The 20963-nt window shown below is 41.8% G+C and overlaps 2 protein-coding genes across 8 annotated transcripts in view; one reads left to right on the top strand and one right to left on the bottom strand.

Moving 5' to 3' along the window:
* LOC144668525 (multimerin-2-like) overlaps positions 1-9260 on the top strand; it is a 34977-nt gene extending 25717 nt beyond the window's left edge. Inside the window, exons 5-7 of the mRNA XM_078530641.1 lie at positions 2038-2202; positions 5175-7202; positions 8580-9260. Of these exons, the coding sequence (XP_078386767.1) occupies positions 2038-2202; positions 5175-7202; positions 8580-8971 (2585 nt within the window). The 3' untranslated portion in view covers positions 8972-9260. The remainder of the gene's footprint in view (positions 1-2037; positions 2203-5174; positions 7203-8579) is intronic.
* A 5006-nt stretch (positions 9261-14266) lies between these two features.
* The window catches only part of bmpr1aa (bone morphogenetic protein receptor, type IAa), a 250312-nt gene continuing 243615 nt past the window's right edge, over positions 14267-20963 (bottom strand). For all 7 annotated transcript variants that reach the window (XM_078530647.1, XM_078530645.1, XM_078530642.1 and 4 more), the window contains 3 exons: positions 20080-20255; positions 18739-18869; positions 14267-17477 (listed from right to left, as the gene is read on the bottom strand). In XM_078530647.1, coding sequence (XP_078386773.1) covers positions 17352-17477; positions 18739-18869; positions 20080-20255 — 433 coding nt within the window. In that variant the 3' untranslated portion in view covers positions 14267-17351. The remainder of the gene's footprint in view (positions 17478-18738; positions 18870-20079; positions 20256-20963) is intronic.

The following is a 20963-nucleotide window of genomic DNA, read 5'->3' as shown; positions in this document are numbered from 1 at the left end:
GACCCAAACCCAGGAGTCAGTGTGGTGTTGAACAGAGATGTGTAAAGACCTAAACATGGACATAGCTCCAAGCCTTTACCCTTTTCTGTACATGTGTAAATAGTTCTAATAGTTAATAAAGACTTAGTTGAGCTACTGAAGGCTACAAAGACTTCTTTAAGACATACCATTCTGTAATCAACACACTCTTACACTTACCCTTGATATAATGGCCTTCACCTTGTAAAAGAACCTTTCGTGTGGTACTTTATCTCAAGTCTTTTATAGCTCTACATCTGCTTTGTTTTTGGCTTCAACTTATTAACTTCAGGTGTCATGTAAACCACCTCTGATGCTGGTCCTTTCTCTTTTGAAATAACTTCAGCTGTTGTTTGTTGGATTATTTTCACTCAGGTACTTTTTCTAGTTTGTTCCCAAATATTCATTCCATTAATTTCCTAATATTTAATTGAATTAATCATTGTATCATCAAATGGGGGCTTGTTCCACACATCATTTGTAGGAGAGTGTTTCATGTATATGTGAACCCAGTCAGATGAGGGACTGAGGGGGGTGGGGACTAAAGATAACCACTGCCAAGTGTCCCCATCCAAAGAACTCACTGTACATCCAGTATACCTTCTTATTAGACCTAGCAAGAATCTGTCTACTTGTTTGGTGGTAATAGTTTGGCCTAGAGGTGATGATGTGGGGAGGGGATATACAATCACTGAGGATTTACCTTCTATCCTAGTTTCTTATTGATCCCGTGAGGTTTGTGAGCTGCACTTTATTCAGTATTTGTTCTGGTTCCTCTGAGTTCTGATCAGCACAAATACTGTTGCCATGGTGACTCTCCTCTCATCACGACAAGGTAACAGGGATATTCTGTCTTCTATATTCTTCTGTTTTCAGCTTGCTTTCTCTCCCACATAGTGCTGACCCCTGTTGGGTACAGGTCTACAAAGGCTTGCTCTAGTGTTTGGCCTCCTGTCCAACAGGTCACCTGAGTCGATACAAGCTATTTGACTGTGGAGTACATTGTAATCAAACCAGATCCTGCTATCCCCTGATGCACATGCACACACACTCGCATATGTTCCTGGAATTCTGAGCTGGAATGGAGCTCTGGCTGATATTCCCGCATTAATCCCAAGAGTGCTGAGAGCAGTTGTTGCACTCAAATGACAAGACTGGGATAAGATCAAATAACTCAGTCCAACCAGCAATCGATCCTTGGGACTTCTTGCTCCATTTGGCTTATTCCACAAAAGGGTTAATTTCAGAACTATTCTGTGGAATGTGTCCCTAGGGAGATAGCAGAAGCAGATAGCACTGATTCATTCAACTGAAAATTAGATAGATTTTCAGAAAATAGCGTTTTGGGATACAGTACCTGAGCAATTTGAGACATGACACAATGTCGATGTAACGTGCTCGGGCGGACAAAGGTACCTATGGTTTTCAAAGCTCTCCATCACTGGGAGTTTGTTCCGTCATCTCATGCCTGGGTTTGTTGTAGACTCATTAATGGAAATTGTGCTGTGATTAGTCAACAACTCCATGCAACTACCAGAATAGTAGAAGGTGAATGCACATAGGAACAGCAGTAGGCCAATCAGCCCATTGAGCCAGTTCCACCGTTCAAATAGATAATGGCTGATCATTCAACACCACTTTCCCGCACTATCTCCATATCCCTTGATGTCATTAGTCTCCAGAAATCTCTCAATTTCTGTCTTGCACATGCTCAGTGATTGAGCTTCCACACCCCTCTGGGGTAGAGAATTCCAAAGGTTCACCGCCCTCTGAGCAGAGAAATTCCTCCTTATCTCAATCTTAAATGGCCTACCCCTTATTCTGAGACTGTCTCCTCCGGTTCCAGACTCACCAGCCACATCTACCCCGTCACGCCCTGGAAGAATTTTGTTCCACCTCTCATTCTTTGAAACAGGACCATAGGCTTTCTTTCACCTGGGCGATTCCTGTATTGCATTTACTTATCTGTGTTCTGCCTGTGATGTTGCATGTTCTCATCTGTGGTGCTTTTTGGTGCAGCAGAACCTGTTACATCAATTGACGACCTGCAGGGGTCAGAATCGAAGCTGCATCATCTACAGGACGATGTTTCTGTCACCACTGTCTCCACACAAGCCTTCCAAGAACTACTGAATAACCTGACGAAAATTAACCCCTCAATGGAAAACAAGGATAACAGAACAGGTACAGTCCAGCCTTAGTCTCTGGTAAACTACATGCTCTGAGCCTGTGTTAAGGAGCCTTCTCCATCAGCAACTATTACTGGACCTCTTTCCCGCTCCTAGGCAGTTGGAGATTTTTAAATACTAATTCTGCAGATCTGGGAGTTGCTGGCAAGGTCGGCATTTGTTGTCCATCCCTATCTTCCCTGAGGTGGTGGTCCACCTTCATGAACTGCTTTTTGTAGTGTCTTGAGACAGCTTAACAGAGTGGCTTGCTCGACTACATCACAGTGCAGCCGAGATATAGTGAGAGTCTAGAGTCACATACAGGGTAAGGATAGCTGATTCCCACCCCAAAAGTGAATTGAGTTTTTAACGACAATCCAACAGCTTTAGGGTCACTTTTACTGACACCAGGTAGGGTGCGGAAACAGTGGGAGAGGGTGGGACTGGGGGGGTTATGTGTGGAGAGCGGTGGGGAAGCAGGGCTCAGGGAGTAATATTAGTTCCATTTTGGTCCCCTCGTGATGGGTAATAGAGATCCTGGTAAAGGGTCAGACACAGGTATGAGGTGGCCATCTCGTTTAAGCACTGACAAGTTACCACAATCGGCCTAGAAAGCTGAGACTTTTACTTCACAAGTGCGGACATTTGATTGAGGTCTTTAAAATAAGAACACATGTTTGAGCTAGAAAGGGCCCCCAGGGTTACTAGTATATGTTTTCAAAGTATAGAACCAAGTAACTGCTCAAAGGTACCTCTAATTTCAGAGTTAGCGATCTTTGGAACAGGAAAGGGTGGTGGAATCAGATTCCATGGGTACTTCAAAAAGACTTGTACCTCAAGGGGACTAATCTGCAGATTTATGAGGATTAGAGATTAAATTGGACATCTTCCAAAGAGCCGGCACAGACACAACATTCCCAATGGTCTCCTTCTGCGCTGTTAGTTCTATGTTGCTGACACACTCGAGAGTGCAAATTCACTGCAAGCGTTCAAGGATGTGGTTATGTTCCACAGAGAATGTTGTCAGCTTTGACCGCTAGATTTTGTCCTTGAGAACAGTGACACCTAAAGACACTCCGTGGACACTGCAATTATCAAAATTAACTGAAATCCAGCATGGGAGTACCCAGGATTGCTCTCCTGCACCTCCTGGTGGCTGTTTTCAGAACACCAAGAGAGACTCATTGATCAAGTCACTTCCTCTTATACTAGAGCTGTTGTGAGGGGCAGGAGAATCCAAGAACAAAGGGGATAAATTTCCATTTGAAACTTGTAAAGTCTTACATGACATCAATCCCACAACTTCAAACCTGAACTGAAAGGATGTACTCACATTGTAGGCGGTACAGTGAATGTTCACTAAATTGGTACCTAAAATGAGGGGTTATCCTATGATGAGAGGCTGAGTAAATTGGGTTTATATTCTCTTGAGCTTAGAAGGATGAGAGGCGATCTCATTGAAACCTACAAAATTCGTAGAGGGCTTGGTAGGGTAGACGCTGGGAAATTGTTTCTGATGGTTGGGGAATCTAAAACATGAGGACAGTCTCAGGATATTTTTTTTTTTAGGACTGAGATGCAGAGAAATTACTTCACTCAGAAGGTTGTGAATCTTGGGAATTCTCTACCCCAGAGGGTTGTGGATGCTCCATTGTAGAATACATTTAAGGCTAGGATAGACAGATTTTTGGGGAATCAAGGGAAATAGGGAATGGGCAGGAAAATGGAGTTGAAGCCCAAGATCAGTCATGATTGTATTGACTGGCTGAGCAGGCTCGATGGACCGCTTGGTCTACTCCTGCTTCTATTTCTTATGCTCTTATGAATGAAGTGATTGCATTGATCTATAGCACTAGCAATGTTGCAACCATGGCGGGGGGGGGACGGACTTTTATGTTTGACATGAGGTGAAACACCAAATAAATAAAAACATGACAAGAGTAGATTTAAACTAGTAAATGGTCCTATTGCTGCCCATGGTGTGTTGATAAATGTAAGTTTTACGGAGTTGGGAGAGAAATTGCAATTTTCCAGCTCCATAAACGTACATGATTTTGAGGGGGCTTGACAGGGTAGATGTTAAGATGTTTCCACCAGTGGGGGAATCTTGAACTAGGGGACATAGTTACAGAATAAAGGGACACTCATTTAAAACTGAGATGCGAAGGAATTTCTTCTCCAGGGGTAGTAAATGTCTGGAATTCTCTACCTCAGAGTTATGGAGGCTAGATTGCTGAAAGTATTTAAAGAGGAGGTAGATAGATTTTTAAAATATCGGGGAGTCGAGGGCTATTAAGAGCTGGCACGAAAGAGGAGTTGAGGCCTGGGGCAGATCAGCTATGATCTTATTGAATGGCAGGGCAGGCTTGAGGGGCCGAATGGCCTACTCCTGCTCCTATTTCTTATGTTATAATAACATTGCTCATCTTTCTCCAGACACTGTTGACCCTCATCTATACCTTCATTACGCTTGTTTACTTTTCAAATGCTACCCTTACCAACTTTCTTTATCCATCTTTCACAAACTCCACTTCTAGGAACCTTGTCTCTGGAGTTCTGCCTTTCCCAAGTTCCACACTTCCATCATCTCTGTCCCTGCTGTACTCCAGACCAATGACTACAAGACTCTTGTCTTCATTTTTAAATCTCTCAAACTCACCCCAATTCCCTTATCTGAAATTCCCTGGCAGTATATTCCATTCTGCACCCTTTGTGTCACTGCTCAGTCTAGCTTCACCATCCTGGAACTCTGTTCCTCAGCCAAACCACCTGTTGTCAATCTTAAAGGTTCCTTAAATGACTTTGCTGTTGTATTTGGTTTGCCTTGGCATTCATCACTCCTCCTTATGCTCTGAGCTGTTTCCTTCCACAGGTGGCTTTGTAAAAATTCAAATCATGGCCGTTGTTGAAGGTTGTACAGAATTGTAACCTGGTCAGCTAAAATTTCTTACACTCACCGTTACATGAAACATTTTTTTGGTTTTACAGAATTTCCAGCGCTTCAGGAGATATTAAAGCCTCATGTTGAAAATTACTTGAGACAGCACCTTCATTCCTTGTGGACAACCTTTAATAAAAGCCTGCAGCACCTGTCTGATATGGTCCTCAACTTATCACAAGATATAGAAGTCAACAGGAAGAATATTAATGAGCTCTCAAAACAGCGAATACCTCAAAGGGAACTGGAGGAAATCAGCACGAAGTTACAATCGAAACTTGATGAGAACATGGAGCAGCTGCAGAAGGTTGAGGACATATTGAATGATCAACAACATAAGCTAAATTATGAATTGCACGCCCAGAAGGTTAACCTTGACCACAACCTAACCATGATTAAAACAGAGACAGATCTAAAAGTTAAGCGCAGTCAGAAGATGATTCAGATGAAATCGCATCTTCTAGAAAACACAACAGCTGAGATGATGAAAGAACAAGACAGACTATGGCAAGAAGTCGACACTTTAAATGATCGTCTAGCAAAGATCACCGAGCTCAACGGCTCAAAATCATGTTCATCATGCGACTCGAAAACCGTCCACCAAGTCAAAGGAATGTCAAAACAGGACTTTGACCAACTTAGGGAAACTGTTGAGGTTCATTCAAGGAATTTTACGCACTTAAATAGAATCTGCGGATTATGTCATCCTGCATCAAAAACAGTTTCTGATCTCCAGCAACAGTTGAAGAGGCAGGAGTCAAATTGTGCACAACTGGTGGCTGGCCTGAAGACTGAGATGAATCAAAAACTGAATGAGACCAACATGAGTTTCACAGAGAACATTTTAAGACTGAATGTTTCCTTTAACCATCAAAGTTCAAGTCACGAGGAACTTCTTTACAACCTTGACAGTGATGTGAAAGAACTGAAACAAAGGTTATATAGAATGGCAGATGACCAGGTTTGCGGCTGTCAAAAGTTAATTGTGGATTATGGTTTGGTTGTTGATAACCTAAGGAATGCCAGTACCTTTATGGACAAAATGTACTTTGATCTGAATGATGTTAAGCAGCAGGAGCTAGACCTACGAATTAATCTAAATTATTCTGTTCAAGATTTGTTCAGGTCTTCTCAACAAAGACATCAAGATGTCCAGAACCTCTTGTACTTGCAGCAAGGAAAAATCAACGCTTTAACTGAAGACATCACAACACTTGAGAAGAATTCCACAATGATTATGAGAGAAATTAGGCATTTGAAAAAATTGGATGCTACCATGGATTCTCACATCAAATACCTCAATAGTTCCTTCAGTTCCCTTTTGGAAGATGCTTTAAGGCACACAGTCATTCTGCAGAGTGTGACGGGACAGGACATATTGGAGATCACATCTGACGGTGCAACAGAGCTCCAAAAGCTATCCATTAGTGCTTTATATCAAAACCTTAGTGCGACAGAGAATGACCTTGCTACCCATAAAATAATTTTGGAAAACATCAACAAAAGGGTGCAGGTGCTTGAAGAGGGCAGGTCAAATGATAAAATTAGGGAATCAATTGGTTTGGATTATGGAGAAAATGTTTTGAAGGACAACTCTTCAGAAATAGACGATAGAGACCACCTTTCCCTTGAACACATGGAAGCAAACCATGAGGCACTGGAAAAGGAACAAATGGACGATTCAAAGTATGATTCCAATGAAATATCAAACATTAAAAAAGACATTGAAATGTTGAATTTGAAAGTAATTAAACTGGAATCCCATTGTAATAATGAAGATCCTTACTACAATCAGAGCTTGGAACAAATAAAGGAACTGTTTACAAATTCAGTGGAGACTGTGCAGTCAGACGTGTCATCTTTAAAACAGCTCCTTGACAGTCACATCTCTGTGTTTCAGAAGCTCACTGGTAGTGTACACAACCTTTCTAATGGGACATTCCGTATTGGACGAGGCGGCTTTGGCTCCAAGCGAATGAAAAAACAGCACAGGCAAAGCCACCATGGCAGCAAACACCTGGAGATTTATGGAAATGCTTCAATTGCAGTCAGCCAAAGTAGCATCCCAAATGCACAGGGTAAGTGCACCTTTCAGCAGTTGTACAAGAATATGACTAATGTGCATTATTCCTTTGCAGCCTTTGACGTGATGAACTGTACCCTCCTTCTCCAGCACCATTCCTCCTTTTCCAGGTGGACCACTGGCTGTTGAAACCCTCATCCAATCTTTGCCACCTCCATACTCGATTATTCCAATGCTCTCCTGGCTGGCCTCCCATCTTCCACCCTCCATAAACTTCAGCTTAACCCAGGCTCTGCTGCCCATATTAATATTTTCACCCCTATATTTAAATTCCTTCATGACCTTGTCAGCCTTATTGTGTTTAATTACTGTAGCTGTACAATCCATCCAACTTCCCTGTTCCTCTCTCTCTGGAATTTTGCGTGTTCTTCCTCCTGTTGCCCACCTTGACAGCTAGCTGTCAGCCACCTTAGACCCATGCCAGAGAACTCCCTCCCCTAAACCCCTCAGTCTCCCTCTCCTCCTTTAAGGCCCTGCTTAAAACCTACCTCTTTGAACAAGCTTTCGGTCACCCATCCCTCTACGCTTCTTTGTTTTGGCATCTGTTTGAACCTTTATGTTTCTGAAGTGCCTTGGGACATTTTTCCATGCAGAAGTGCCTTCAGGACTCAAGGGTGGTACTATTAAGCCACTCTTGGTGGTAGACATGCAAATTTCTACATCCAAAGTGCATTCTCTGCTCTTGTTTTCCTCACAGCTTCCTCCAAATGAAGTTAATAGGGAGCAATTCTAATTGATTAGTTGTGGGGCCCTGGGAGGATTAGGGGGCAATCAGCAAAGGTTTCTTTGCCCTTGTTTGCCCTGAAGCTATAAGATTTATGGTCTCCAGGCAATGTTGATTCCTAAGAGCTCTCATACTTGACTGTTTTCCCTCTTGTGGGTTTATCTTGTCGTTGAGGCAGGAATAGAGAATGCCCACTGATATGATCATGCAAGTACAATCAAGTCAGGCTGTTGCTCATCCAGTCTGTGGAACAGCTGATCCACCTTGGGTAGCAGTTCCCAGAAATTAAGAGAAGTTTGACTGGGATGCGTTTGCCCTAGTGTTATCCTGATATGATGCCTGGGTTGTTGCTGATAACTACATCCAAATTTCTTTCTGAACTTTGTAGCAAATTTACTTTTTAAAAGAAAGAAAAATTCTCAGGATGTGGGTGTTGCTAGCAAGGCCAGTGTTCATTGCCCATTCCTAGTTTCCCTGAGAAGGTGGTAATAAGCCACCTTATTGAACTGCTGCAGTCTGTACTACTGCACAATTTAAAAAGCTGAGTTCTCCTGACATCCTGACCAGTAATTATCCTTCAACCAATAACACAAAAAAAAGGTAATCAGTTGCTTAACTTTTGATCTCTTTTGCTTACTTTTTGTGTAGAATTCCAGGTTGCGTTTTATGTGGGACTTTCCAACAATTCAGGAACTAACATGATTTTGAAGTTTGACCAGATCTTCCTGAACTATGGAGATGGTTATTCAATGGAAAAAGGTTACTTTAAAGCTCCATTCAAAGGCATCTATGTGTTCGTGGTGACCGTGGAGTTCGGCCACGGATCTGGTCTTGGTTATCTTTCGGTTGATGGCAACCACACAATCACATTTCATAACAGCAGGAAAAGACATCAGCACAACAGCCTGGTTTGGGGCTACGCCATCCTCCAGCTCAGTAAAGGACAGCATGTGTGGGTAGAGGTGACACAAGGGGTTGTAATTCAACAGACCCCGCCGGAGACAACATTTGGTGGATTTCTGTTATTTAAAACATTTTAAGGTTTCATTACCAGACCTGAAAATAGAAGAAACATCAGACAATATTAACAAATTCACTGTTGGAGGTTTCCATTCAGGAACAAGACCATTGCTGATCAGCTTCCTTTACATTGTTGCACTGTGCTCACTCACTATAAGGAGTTCCCCTAGGTTTTGCAGGCTCAAAGGACTGAATGGCCCACTCCTGCTTCCTATTTTCCTGGTAGCTCGTGGTTCTATTTATTCACGTTCCTGTAGATGCATTACATTTGATTCAGAAATTACAAAAAGATGCGTCCCTTTTGGGACAATTACAGTAATAAATTTTGAACTCATTTAATATTTATACTAAGTATGATATTAGCACAAACATCATTACTGCACCAACAGGCTCTTTTGTTTTTACTAACTTAGTCCATCACTGCACAAAAGGGCAGAATAATTTAGCTAAGCTTCCATTTCCAAAACCCTTGGTCTAAAAGTGGGCAAATCTCATTGTGTGACCTCCTACTGGTCTTACAGCAACCATTATTTTGTAATAACGTGCTGGAAATACTCAGATCAAGCAGCATCTGTGGAGAGGGAAACAGAGTTAATGATGACCTTTCATCAGAACCCATTGGGCAGAATTTTACATTCCCGCTGAAGTCAATGGGGTTTAGAATGTCTCGCCGCATTTTATGGCCCCGTCGAAACGGGGCTGTAAAATTCTGCCCGTTATTTTGTACTTGTGGACACTGCAAGCCAGCTCCAAATAGGATCGTTGCACCCATTTGTTTCCCTATTCATTTTGCAAGATGTTAATTCTAACAAAAGCCTAGCTGTATATTTTTAAAACTGAAGTGGGAAATTCTTAATATGCTTCCCAACTAAGAAAATAACTATAGGCCGGGTCCATCCACGTGTTGACCTTTTCTGAGTTCCCCACTCCAGTATGTAGAATTTTACCCTCACCTCAGGTTTATCCTTACCACTCCCAGGAGTTTGCCCGAGTGGCAGGTGAGCCAATTGTGTGAAGGGCAATACCCTGGATGGGTTGCTTGGGGAACTTGATGGACTGGATGATCTTTTTCTGTTGTTTTATGATAGACTATCACAGCTCATTCATGCTCTCTTTCTGATGAGGAAATTGGATTGCTACTGACCCAGACTTAGCAAATGGTACCAATCTCAGGAACAGATCCTTGACTGAATGAGAAAGGATGGTGGATCAAGAGCCAAATAGGGAATGCATGGTTAGTTCTGCTTTACATATGGACAAAGTACTAGATTCTACACCAGTCAGTTTATTTTAAAGTCAACATGAAAGAGTGATCAGGCTCAATATATAGGATTCAGAGAGGAATTGAAAAGACAAAAAAGAGAAGCAAAGAGAAAGTATGAGAAGAGACTGGCAGCCAAATAAAAGGGAACCCAAAAGTCTTCTATTGGCATATAAATAGTAAAAGGGTGGTAAAAGGAAGGGGGGGGGGGGGGGCAATTGTGGATCTAAAAGAGGACTTACGTATGGAGGCAAGGGCATGGCTAAAGTACTAAATTAGTGCTTTGTATCAGTCTACCAAAGATGATGATGCTGACCAAGTCATGGTGTAAGAGGAGGTAGCTGCGACACTTGATAGGATCAAAATTGATAAGGTGGCGGTATTAGACAGGCTATCTGTAGTTAAAGTTGATGAGTCACCAGAACCATAAGAGATGCATCCAAGGATACGGAGGGAAGAAAGGGTGAAGGAACTGGCCATAATTTTCCAATCCTCATTAGATTCAGGGATGGTACCAGAGGACTGGAGAATTGCAAATGTTACACCCTTGTTCAAAAAGGATGTAAAGATAAACTACAGGCCTGTCAGTTTAACCTTGGTGGTTAGGAAGCTTTTAGAAACTATAATTCCGGATAAATTTCATAGTCACTTGGACAAATGGATTTGTTAAATGAAAACTGCGTTTATCTAAATTGCTTGAGGTTTTTTGATGAGGTAACAGAGAGGGCTGATGAAGGTAATGCTGCTGGTGTGGTGTACATGGACTTCCAAAAGACATTTGATAAAGTGCCACACAACAGACTTGTGAACAAAGTTAGAGCTCATGGACTGAAAGGGATAATAGCAAAATGGATACAAAGTTGGCTGAGTGAAATGAGAGAGTAGTGGTGAATAGTTGTTTCTCAGACCGGCTGAAGGTTTATAGTGGGGTTCCCTAGGGGGTCAATGTTAGGACCCCTGCTTTTCTTGTTATACATTAATGACCTAGACATGAGTGTACAGGGCACAATTTCAAAACTTGTGGATGACACGAAACTTGGAAGTACTGTGAACTGAGAGGAGGATAGTGTTAAAACTTCAAAAGAACATGGACAGGTTTGTGGAATGGGCAGACAAGTTTTTGTAGGAAACAGGGTGAGAGGCAATATAAAATAAAGGATACAATCCAACAGGGAGTGAAAGAGCAGAGGGACCTGGGTGTATGTGTGCACAAATCATTGAAGTGGCAGGGCGCAGGTGAAGGTTGAGAGCGCAGTTAAAAAAGCATATGGGATCTGCATACACATACGGCCAACTACCGCCCCATTAGTCTACTCTCCATCATCAGGAAGGGGTCATCAACAATGCTATCAAGCGGCACTTGCTTACTTTGGGTTCTGCCAGGGCCACTCAACTCCTGACCTCATTACAACCTTCGTTCAAACATGGACAAAAGAGCTGAACTCCAGAGGTGAGTTGAGCGTGACTGCCCTTGACATCAAGGCAGCATTTGACCGAATGTGGCATCAAGGAGCCCCAGCAAAAAACTGGATTCAATGGGAATCGGGGGGAAAACTCTCCACTGGTTGGAGTCATACCTAGCACAAAGGAAGATGGTTTTGATTGTTGGAGGTCAATCATCTCAGTTGCAGGACATCGCTGCAGGAGTTCCTCAGGGTAGTGTCCTAGGCCCAACCATCTTCAGCTGCTTCATCAGTGACCTTTCTTCCACCATAAGGTCAGAAGTGGAGATGATTGCACCATGTTCTGCACCATTCGCGACTCCTCAGACATTGAAGCAGTCCATGTCCAAATGCAGAAAGACCTGGATAATATCCAGGCTCGGGCTGACAAGTGGCAAGTAAAATTCGTGCCACACAAGTGCCAGGCAATGACCATCTCCAATAAGAGAGAATCTAACCATCACCCCATGACATTCAGTGGCATTACCATCACTATCAACATCCGAGGGGTTATCATTGACCAGAAGCTGAACTGGACTAGCCATATAAATGCTGTGGCTACAAGAGGTCAGAAGCTAGGAATCCTGCGGCGAGTAACTCTCCTCCTGACTCCCAAAGCCTGCCCACCATCCATAAGGCACAAGTTAGTAGTGTGGTGGAATACTCTCCACTTACCTGGACGAGTGCAGCTCCAACAAGACTCAAGAAGCTTGACACCATTCAGGACAAAGCAGCCCACTTGATTGGCACCCCTTCCACAAACATTTACTCCCTCCACCACTGACGCACAGTGACAGCAGTGTGTACCATCGACATAATGCACTGCAGAAACGCACCAAGGCTCCTTAGGCAGCACCTTCCAAACCCACGACTCCGGGAGAATCCATGAAGTCCACACCCCATAAAATGAATTAAAAAAATAGAATCTCAAAGCAAGGAAGTTATGATAAATTTGTATAAAATATTGGTTCCACCTCAACCGAAGTATTGTGTCCAGTTCTGGGCACCACACTTTGGGAAAGATGAGAGGAAATTAGAGAGTGTAGAAAAGATTCACAAGAATGTTTCCAGGGATGAGTAATTTCAGTTATTTAGATACATAGGAGAAGTTGGGCTGTTCTCCTAGGAGAAGGTTGAGAAGAGGTCTGATTGAGGTATTCAAAATCATGAGGTGTCTGGACAGAGTAGATAAGGAGAAACTGTTCCCATTGGTGGAAGCATTGAGAACCAGAGGGCACTGATTTAAGGTGATTGGCAAAGAAGCAACAGCGACATGAGGAAAGACCTTTTTTTACGCAGCAAATGGTTAGGATTTTGAATGCATTACCTGAGAGTGTGAGGGAGGCAGGTTCAATCATGGCTTTCAAAAGAGAATTGGATCATTATCTGAAGAGAAAAACATTGCAGAGCTATAGGGAAAAGGTGGGGAAGTGGTGAATTGCTCTTGCAGAGATTCAGTACAGAAACAACAGGCTGAAAGGCATTCTCCTCTGCTGTGGCCATATTAAGATAAAATGATTCAAATTGATGGTCTGTGGTGGAAAGCAGTTGCTGTCATGGAGGGATTTAGTCCATAAATGCTCCAATTAACCAATAACTGCTTCCATTGCATTTCAGAAGAGTAGTTAAAAAATGTTTCCATAATTTCATAAGACATAATTTCCACCCAAGTTTACGAAATTCCACAGGCATCGACAGTAAAGTGGACATCAGGTTCAGCTCACCTGATTTCCTCTCATTTAAACTGCAGCTCAGATATCTAGTGTGACTAGAAGTTTGGACTAGCAAAGTTACACCATAAATCAAAAGCTTCCTTGATGAGGAAAGCAACCAAGAGAGGGGGAGAAAAACTGTAATGAATGGAAAAGTTAAGAGCAGTTAAGTGGAAAGCAGATGGAAGAGCTAAGAGTTTAGGGAGTGACAATCAGAGAAGATTACAAAAAATGGCCATAATGGGGGTGGCGAGAGATGAGGAGTGGTCAGAAAGGTGATAGACTTGTGTATCTACTTAACATGTCATTTTTCCAAAATCAATCTACTCTTTCCCTGATATTTTGTTAGAAGCGTAGAGAAAACATTTGCAGGATATTTCTTTGAGAGAAAATCAATAATGTATCTGAATAGATTGTATACAGTCGAGGTTCAATTGATTAAATGTCTTCATCATATGAACAGCAATCTTTGTTGACTGTATCTGAAGAAAGCATAATTGGCTCATGGAGGTGAATCACCAGTATCATTGAATGGGGAAGGATTTTCTCCAAGGATTCAGCTATATATTTAATTGTTTTTAAAGGTAAGAACAAAAACTCCAAAACCAGACCAGTCATGGGCACAGAACAGCCTGGGGAATGAGAGCTGGCAAATATGCCAGTGTAAAAAAACATTATTCATCCTTATTTTGTTACCCAGGTTTTTAAAATTTGCACACATTTTAATTCATGTTATTTGAATCCACCAAATTATATGTCATATTATGGGTGTTGCAGCAAACCCTTTGGGTCTCCACTAATAACTACAGACCCTGCAGCAGTCACGTAGCACTGTGTGCTATGACCCCAGCTAAAGAACCACAAGGGAAGAAAAACAAATAAACACAGCCAACAGTGCAATTGTGTACTAAAATAATGTTATTTACTTAAAAGTCAGATACAGGACATAATCTGTGTACATGATGTACCTTTTGCAAAGTAATCTGTGGTAAACTTAATAAGGCACCTTTTACCAGATGCTGTACAAAATAGGTTTATAAATCAGTACACTTGGTTTAATGGTAATCATTTTACTTGCAATGACATAAGCATTCGAGTAACATTACTGCTTTAACCGTTTGTTGTCTGTCCATTTATTATGTACAAATACGCTAACTAAATGATTTCATAATACTTTGATTCATACATTTTTGTCTATGCTACAATGACACATTGATAGGGAGACGCTGGTCTGACAGGCGACAGATGGAACTCTCCCTCCTTTTTCTTTTTAAATAAAAAAGGCAGGCTGATTTGAGAAAAAAAGGCACGATCATTAAAAACACTTGCTTTAAAACAAACTCCCTGACTTGCATGGTTTCCTTTTGATAGGTCAGAGCATCCATAATAAATATGGAACAGGCCATTGAATTTCTCCCCCTTTCAGGTTTACAGAACCTCTTTGCACCTCCATTGCAACAATGTTGTTCTCTGTACTAACTCCTGCTCCTCTATCCACTGAATACACCTCAATGAGAGGCAGGTGATGTTTTAAGGGGATAAGTAAAAAGGATTACCTTTAGTACATTGTACTAAAATAATGAATGATCAGAAGGGGCAGGGTGAATGCAGGAATTGGCAGCATTATTCACCATTTTTACACTGGTCATTCATTATTCCATAGCAATTAAAAGGAAGATTCAGCACTCTTGATGCAAATTCCCTGCAGCAAGTTAAAAATGATAAAAGCTGTTCCAATCCAACAAGAACATTACGGAAAAGGAACGCAATGATGAGACTGCGGATTTGCAAACATCCAAGTATAATGTTCTGATGTCACGGTGTTTCATTTGTCTTTCACATGGGGATTTGATATTTGTGGGAAAAAGATCCGAAATTCACCATCTCCAGTGCAGTGTATCAGGATTCATGGCCTACACATGCTGGCATGATGCAATACGTAATGCAGTAGTACTGATTGGGCAGGAGTCACAAAATCACATCTCACTGATAAACATTCAAGTTTGCTTATGGACACTGTATCTTTCATGTTCAAAGTAAACATGACAACCAAGAAGTGATGTTTACAACTGTACATGGTATGCAACAAAAACAATCCTATTCATATGAATGGGCCAACACTGTATCTTCCTCATTCTTCCCCGGTTGGGGGGCGGGGCAGGGGCAAGCCTTAATCCCTACTTTGGCTATCATATTTACAAGAAAAGCTTGCAAGATTTCATAGCTGTACTACACAAGATATAAACATTATGTTACATAACATCTTGCAAAACTGTGGCATCTGGCCTGGCACAAGTTAGACAGCCACTATATCAGGATTATTAATCAATCCATTCACGAAGATGGTTGGAATTACTCAAATAAAATAAAATACACAAGAGTTGGCATTATGTAGCTTACAATAAACAGCACTTTGCATTACCATCACAGATTCTTGTTTCTCCCTGGAACACAGTGAAGCTGACACTCACCTTCCGACAGTCACTGTTAGTGTGAGAAACAACATTGAGCTTTAAGGAGGGTGAAGAATCAGTGGAATAGCTTGGTGGATTATGGGGATTGGCAAGATTGCTTCAATTCCTTGGCAGTGATATTTCACCCCCATGAGAATAAACACGTCCAATACCACTTACGTTATAGTTAGTGATAACTCGATGGAATGGAATTTAAACCAAATCAATACCGGCACTCTAAATTTAAAGAATGGTAGCAGAACACATACTACATCTGCTGAAAGTCTTAAGAGATGTAGCATTTCACTTGTGCCTGTTGTATTCACGATTAATAACATTTTATATTTGTATAGGAAGAATCCTTGTAATACAAGGTCAGTAACCCTCTCACCCCAACCCTCCTGAGAAGTTAACAGAATTGCATTTCAGATACTTACCACACCACTATCACAGTACTGGCTGAAGCCTCTGCACTGCCTGACCTTTTGTGGAGAGTTTAGCCATACTGACCAAGAAATATTCTCACTCGCTCTCTTGCCCCAGAGCAATAGGCTTCCTGTGACTTAAAATGGAACTCCTTGAATACTCCTTGAATATTCGGACAGCAAATATTAAAAACACTTAAATTAAGACAGTCTATAACCAGAGGTTATACATAAGTACTGATGAGGACAACTGAGACACATAATTAACAGAACTATGAGAACGGTGGTTTCTCTAATTCCTAGAAAATATACTGTTCTATAAACCTTGGCAGCAACATTGTGTTTCCAGAAGACAAGAATGAATTCCCTTGATTGCCGACATGCAATCAGAGCAGTGGAGCTAGCTGTGAACACAAAGTATTTGGGCTTGAAGAGACGAAATCTCAGCATTGCATTTCATACCTGGCGTGCAGCAGAAGCTCACTCTGTGCAGCTAGTATTCACAAAGTTCTTGCTAATGCCCAAAACTAGCCAATTTAACAAGATTTTGAGGGTGGGGTAAAGAAATAACTGGTGCCCTCGTGGCTCATGAAGACAGGCAAAGGCAGATTTGTTCACCTGACCCCATTTACAGATAGCAGGTGAAAAGCAACTATTAACCTCCTAGCAATAGTTTTTCAAATTCATTCAGAATTGAGGCTTTCACAGAAAGCACCATCTCTCCTGGCTGTGAGACACCATTTCTAGAGTTCCCATGGTGCCAGCTAGCATCGTTCCACTATAGGCCGCAAACAGAGCATGAAGAAGACGGCGACACATAGGAAACCCAAGGAAGTTTAAAATATTCCAACAGCATTAATTTACACAGTCTTGTTTTTCACATGATGCTGTTGTTATGAAGTATGGCATAGAGGTTCATTATTCAACGTCCTTAATCCCACACTATGCCATCCGTGAAATAGTTCTGAATTCTAAAGGTCATCATTAGCAGCCTATCTAGTGTGGTGTGTAGAAGAGATTGGGGTGACTGGATGCCCAGCCCTCTATCTACACACCAGAAGTTCCTGACCCTCTTTGGGCAATAATGTCAGCTGTTCAGTGGCTCAATCAGATCTTGATGTCTTGCGATTCCACCATTTTGGCAAGCGTTTTCTTCACTCTTAGCGCTGTCAACCGGGAGGCAGGGTTATGAGCCCAGCATTCCGACATCAGCTTCAGGACCGCTCTTAAACACTGTAGGGGTGAAAACAAGCATGTCAGGGAAAGACAACATTGAAGAGCAGAGGCTGATTTGAAGAAACTGCAAAAAGCTTTCCTTGCAGTTCTAACATTCAGAAAAATGTTTCCTTAACAATTAAAAAAATATAAATTCTCAGTTAATTTGGAATTCCAAGTTGACTGAGGCTCACTATATTTTCCCCCAAATCTTCCCAATTAATTGTGTGCTCTATTTTGTTAGATTTTGTGGTGCTACAGACTCCTCCTCAGCTTCTGCCAGGGCCAGTCTAACTTGCCAGCAGGTGGTGCAGGAAAGCAACATGAGATAACTCATCCAGCCACCCTTCAAATGGAACTTACTCTTGCCCCTGCCAATTCCAGCCCTGCTCAATCAATGAGCAAATCTGTCTGACATCCTGATGCAATGTGACAGTAATCTACTCCATATTCAGAGTGCCAACTGGACATTCTGAGCTAGGTTATCAACCTAAATAATGATATGGGTAGGACATGGGGCAAGACCGGGTATATGGAGTTAGGTCATGGATCATTCAAACATCTCACTGAATGGAAGAACAGGCTATTTTCATAAAATCTCTCTTCTTCTGACATCTGAGCTGATGCAACAAACTATGAAATGAAATCTAGACTGAGCCAGCATGCATACCTGATACAAAAACCTGCTGTTTCTTTTTACAGAAAGGGAGTGTCATCAATACTCCACCTGAACATTGTGCAGTAGGTGGGGTGAAGCAGGCTTCACTGTATACCCAGAAAGATCTCATTCAACTATTAGCTCATCCAGACATTGGTGAATATAATGTCTTCAAGGCCCAGAAGATAAAATGGTCTTCAGCTACACACAAGCTAGATCTTTGCCAGCCTATTGGCAGGCTTGTTGCTAAGATATTAGTTACACCTCTGAGATGATAATCATCTATTCTTTGCTTTAAAAGCTATTTGCAAGTTCAAGCTCATAATGATCATGAAATCTAAGTGTACGATAATTTTGTTTTACGATAACTCTAGAAATCTAATATGAATTTCAGATTTCATCAGCATTGATCTGTAAAATCTGATTTATTAAATTTCCCCTCCTGGTACATCTTTAGCTTTTAAATATAGGGATCCAATTTACGTACCAAACTTTGATAACAGGGAACTCAGTTCAAAGAACTGAGTGATGTATTTCAGCTGTTAACAGTGTCACTTGCACAGACAGTCAAAAGGGCTGCAGTGTCCTTAGAGGTCACATTAAGAAGCATCAAACCCTCACCTCATCACTGTTCCACCTGTTAGAAACTGTTGGGCGAAGACATTTAACACACGTCACTTCCCTCATATCCTCATAGGAGGGGTCATTCGGTACCATGTCATAATATGGCAACTGGTAGTCCTCTACAATGCCTGTAGGGAAAAAAAATCAAGTTAAAAATCAGAAGTGGGAAATTTCCTGGTGCAGTAAAATACACTGAACACCACAAGGTTCCAGGTTTGATTGCTGTTCTGTACTAGGTTAGTTAATCTCAACCAGGGCACCAGGATGGCGGTACGATTTGCCTCTGTGACTCAAAGTTACTGGAGTGCAAAAGTAATTGTGTTCTTGATTGTTATCCAGTGGCCCATATTGGAAGCTGCGGTTAGGTAGATAATGGGGTGCAGACAAGATTCCTCTAAATTGTGATGTCTTCCACTGTTAAATTGCCTACTGTGACTCACTGTGTAGACTAATGCATGAAGAATGGTTAATTCACTGAGATATCATAAGGCAGCCAGTACCCTTGGGATTATACCCCAACAAGAATTAGCATCTGTAAAAAAAGGGAGGATTCATAAATGGAAAAAATGGAGGAAGAAGCACGGGACAACAAATGGGAAAAAAATCAAGAGAGTCTATCACAACAAACTCATGGGAAGGTGTATAGAAAATACAAGTGGTGCAACATAATTAAAGAAGTAACTCAATGATCAAGGCTGTTCATGAATTTGTCATATGTAGGTAAGTGTCTTTATATGGAATATAGGATAGTTGAGGTTGGACAAAATACTTTATCTAACAAAACATTTTAAGGGAAACCTATAGGTGCTGCACCTTGTTAAGTTTCACCCAAGATATATGTCAAAATATATTATTCACAAGTCACAAACTAGATACAGATGAGAGCATTCAGAGCATCTTAACTCATCCATCTGTCTTTATCTCTGTCTATATTTATGTATAATTATATAAATTAAAGTGTTGCATTAGTGTACATTTTGTCAATCATATATCAGATAACACATACAGCTGCAGATAAATAACAATCTTAAAAGAGGGAAAACAAACTAGTCATTTAATGCCAGCTGCTTTTAACCTGGAGCCTGATACTTTTAAGCATTTTTCAATTTGTACAGTCTCTTGCCAAACTAAACTCTGGTTAACCTGAGGCAAAGTATATTTGACATCAAGGCTTTAAGAAAGGGTATAGATCTACCTGTGCAGCAGAATAACGCATTGCACAAACATAAAACAGCTCATTATTTGCCTTGGTATGGGAGTTCCAGTTACATTTCAAGTTCTGAATGAAATCAGTTCAACCGAGAAATTCATTATGTTGAAATCTGATCTGTAAAATACCTCCTGTAAGACAGCGACGTGACATCTCCCATATCACTAGGCCAAAGCTGTATATATCTGCCATCAAGTAAGCCTGGAATTGGTTCTTGTTGAGGCTCTCATCTAGTACCTCAGGTGCCATGTATCGCTTGGTGCCCACTCGTGTGTTCAGTGGGATATCAACCTCATTTGTGTCACTTTGAAGAAAAGGCAATGAACAGGAATTAGGAAGGAGAATTCAAAACTAATGGAAATATTTTGAATTCATTAAGAAATTCTGATGTTTGGCAAAATAACGATTCTCCATTTCTCTTCAAGACATTGGGCAGAATTTTGCCATCCGCAAGCAGGGGGCGGGGCCCACTCGTCGACATGTAAAATGACACGGGGTGACGTTGGGCGGAACCCCCGACGTCATCCCACCCCATTTAAATTTTCAGGAAGGTGGGGGTGCAGCAAAATCAGCTGTGGGCCCGCCAACCTGTCAATGGCCAATTGGCTGCACTATGTCTCAGGGAGATGTGCGCTCTTTCGTGCACATGCGCGAAAGAGCGCACTCTCGCTTTTGGGGAATCCCCCCGCCCGGACAGGAAGCGCATAGTGCTTCCCACCGGACGTCACGCCCAGGGCCTTAATTGGCCCGCCCACGTAAAATGGCGGTGCGGCCCGCTTCTCCGGCGGGGATCAGCTCCCAGCCTGGAGATTGGGTCGTGTCCGCCCGCCCAACAGGCAGAAAATTCTGCCCATTAATTTATTCACCTTACACCAATGGTCATGCTTCATGTGAGACTTTTGACCAGGGCTTCCCAATCTGTGGGTCACAGCCCCAGATGCAATTTTGGGGTTGCAAACTCCAAGACAGGAGCTCGAACAGAGTGCTAACAGCTGCAAGGCCCCTTTAAATC

This window comes from Cetorhinus maximus, chromosome 27, assembly GCF_964194155.1.
Source record: "Cetorhinus maximus chromosome 27, sCetMax3.hap1.1, whole genome shotgun sequence".
In the NCBI taxonomy this organism is placed as follows: Eukaryota; Metazoa; Chordata; class Chondrichthyes; order Lamniformes; family Cetorhinidae; genus Cetorhinus; species Cetorhinus maximus.
The sequence above is the reverse complement of the archived record's forward strand: the minus strand, read 5'-3'. Positions and strand labels throughout refer to the sequence as shown.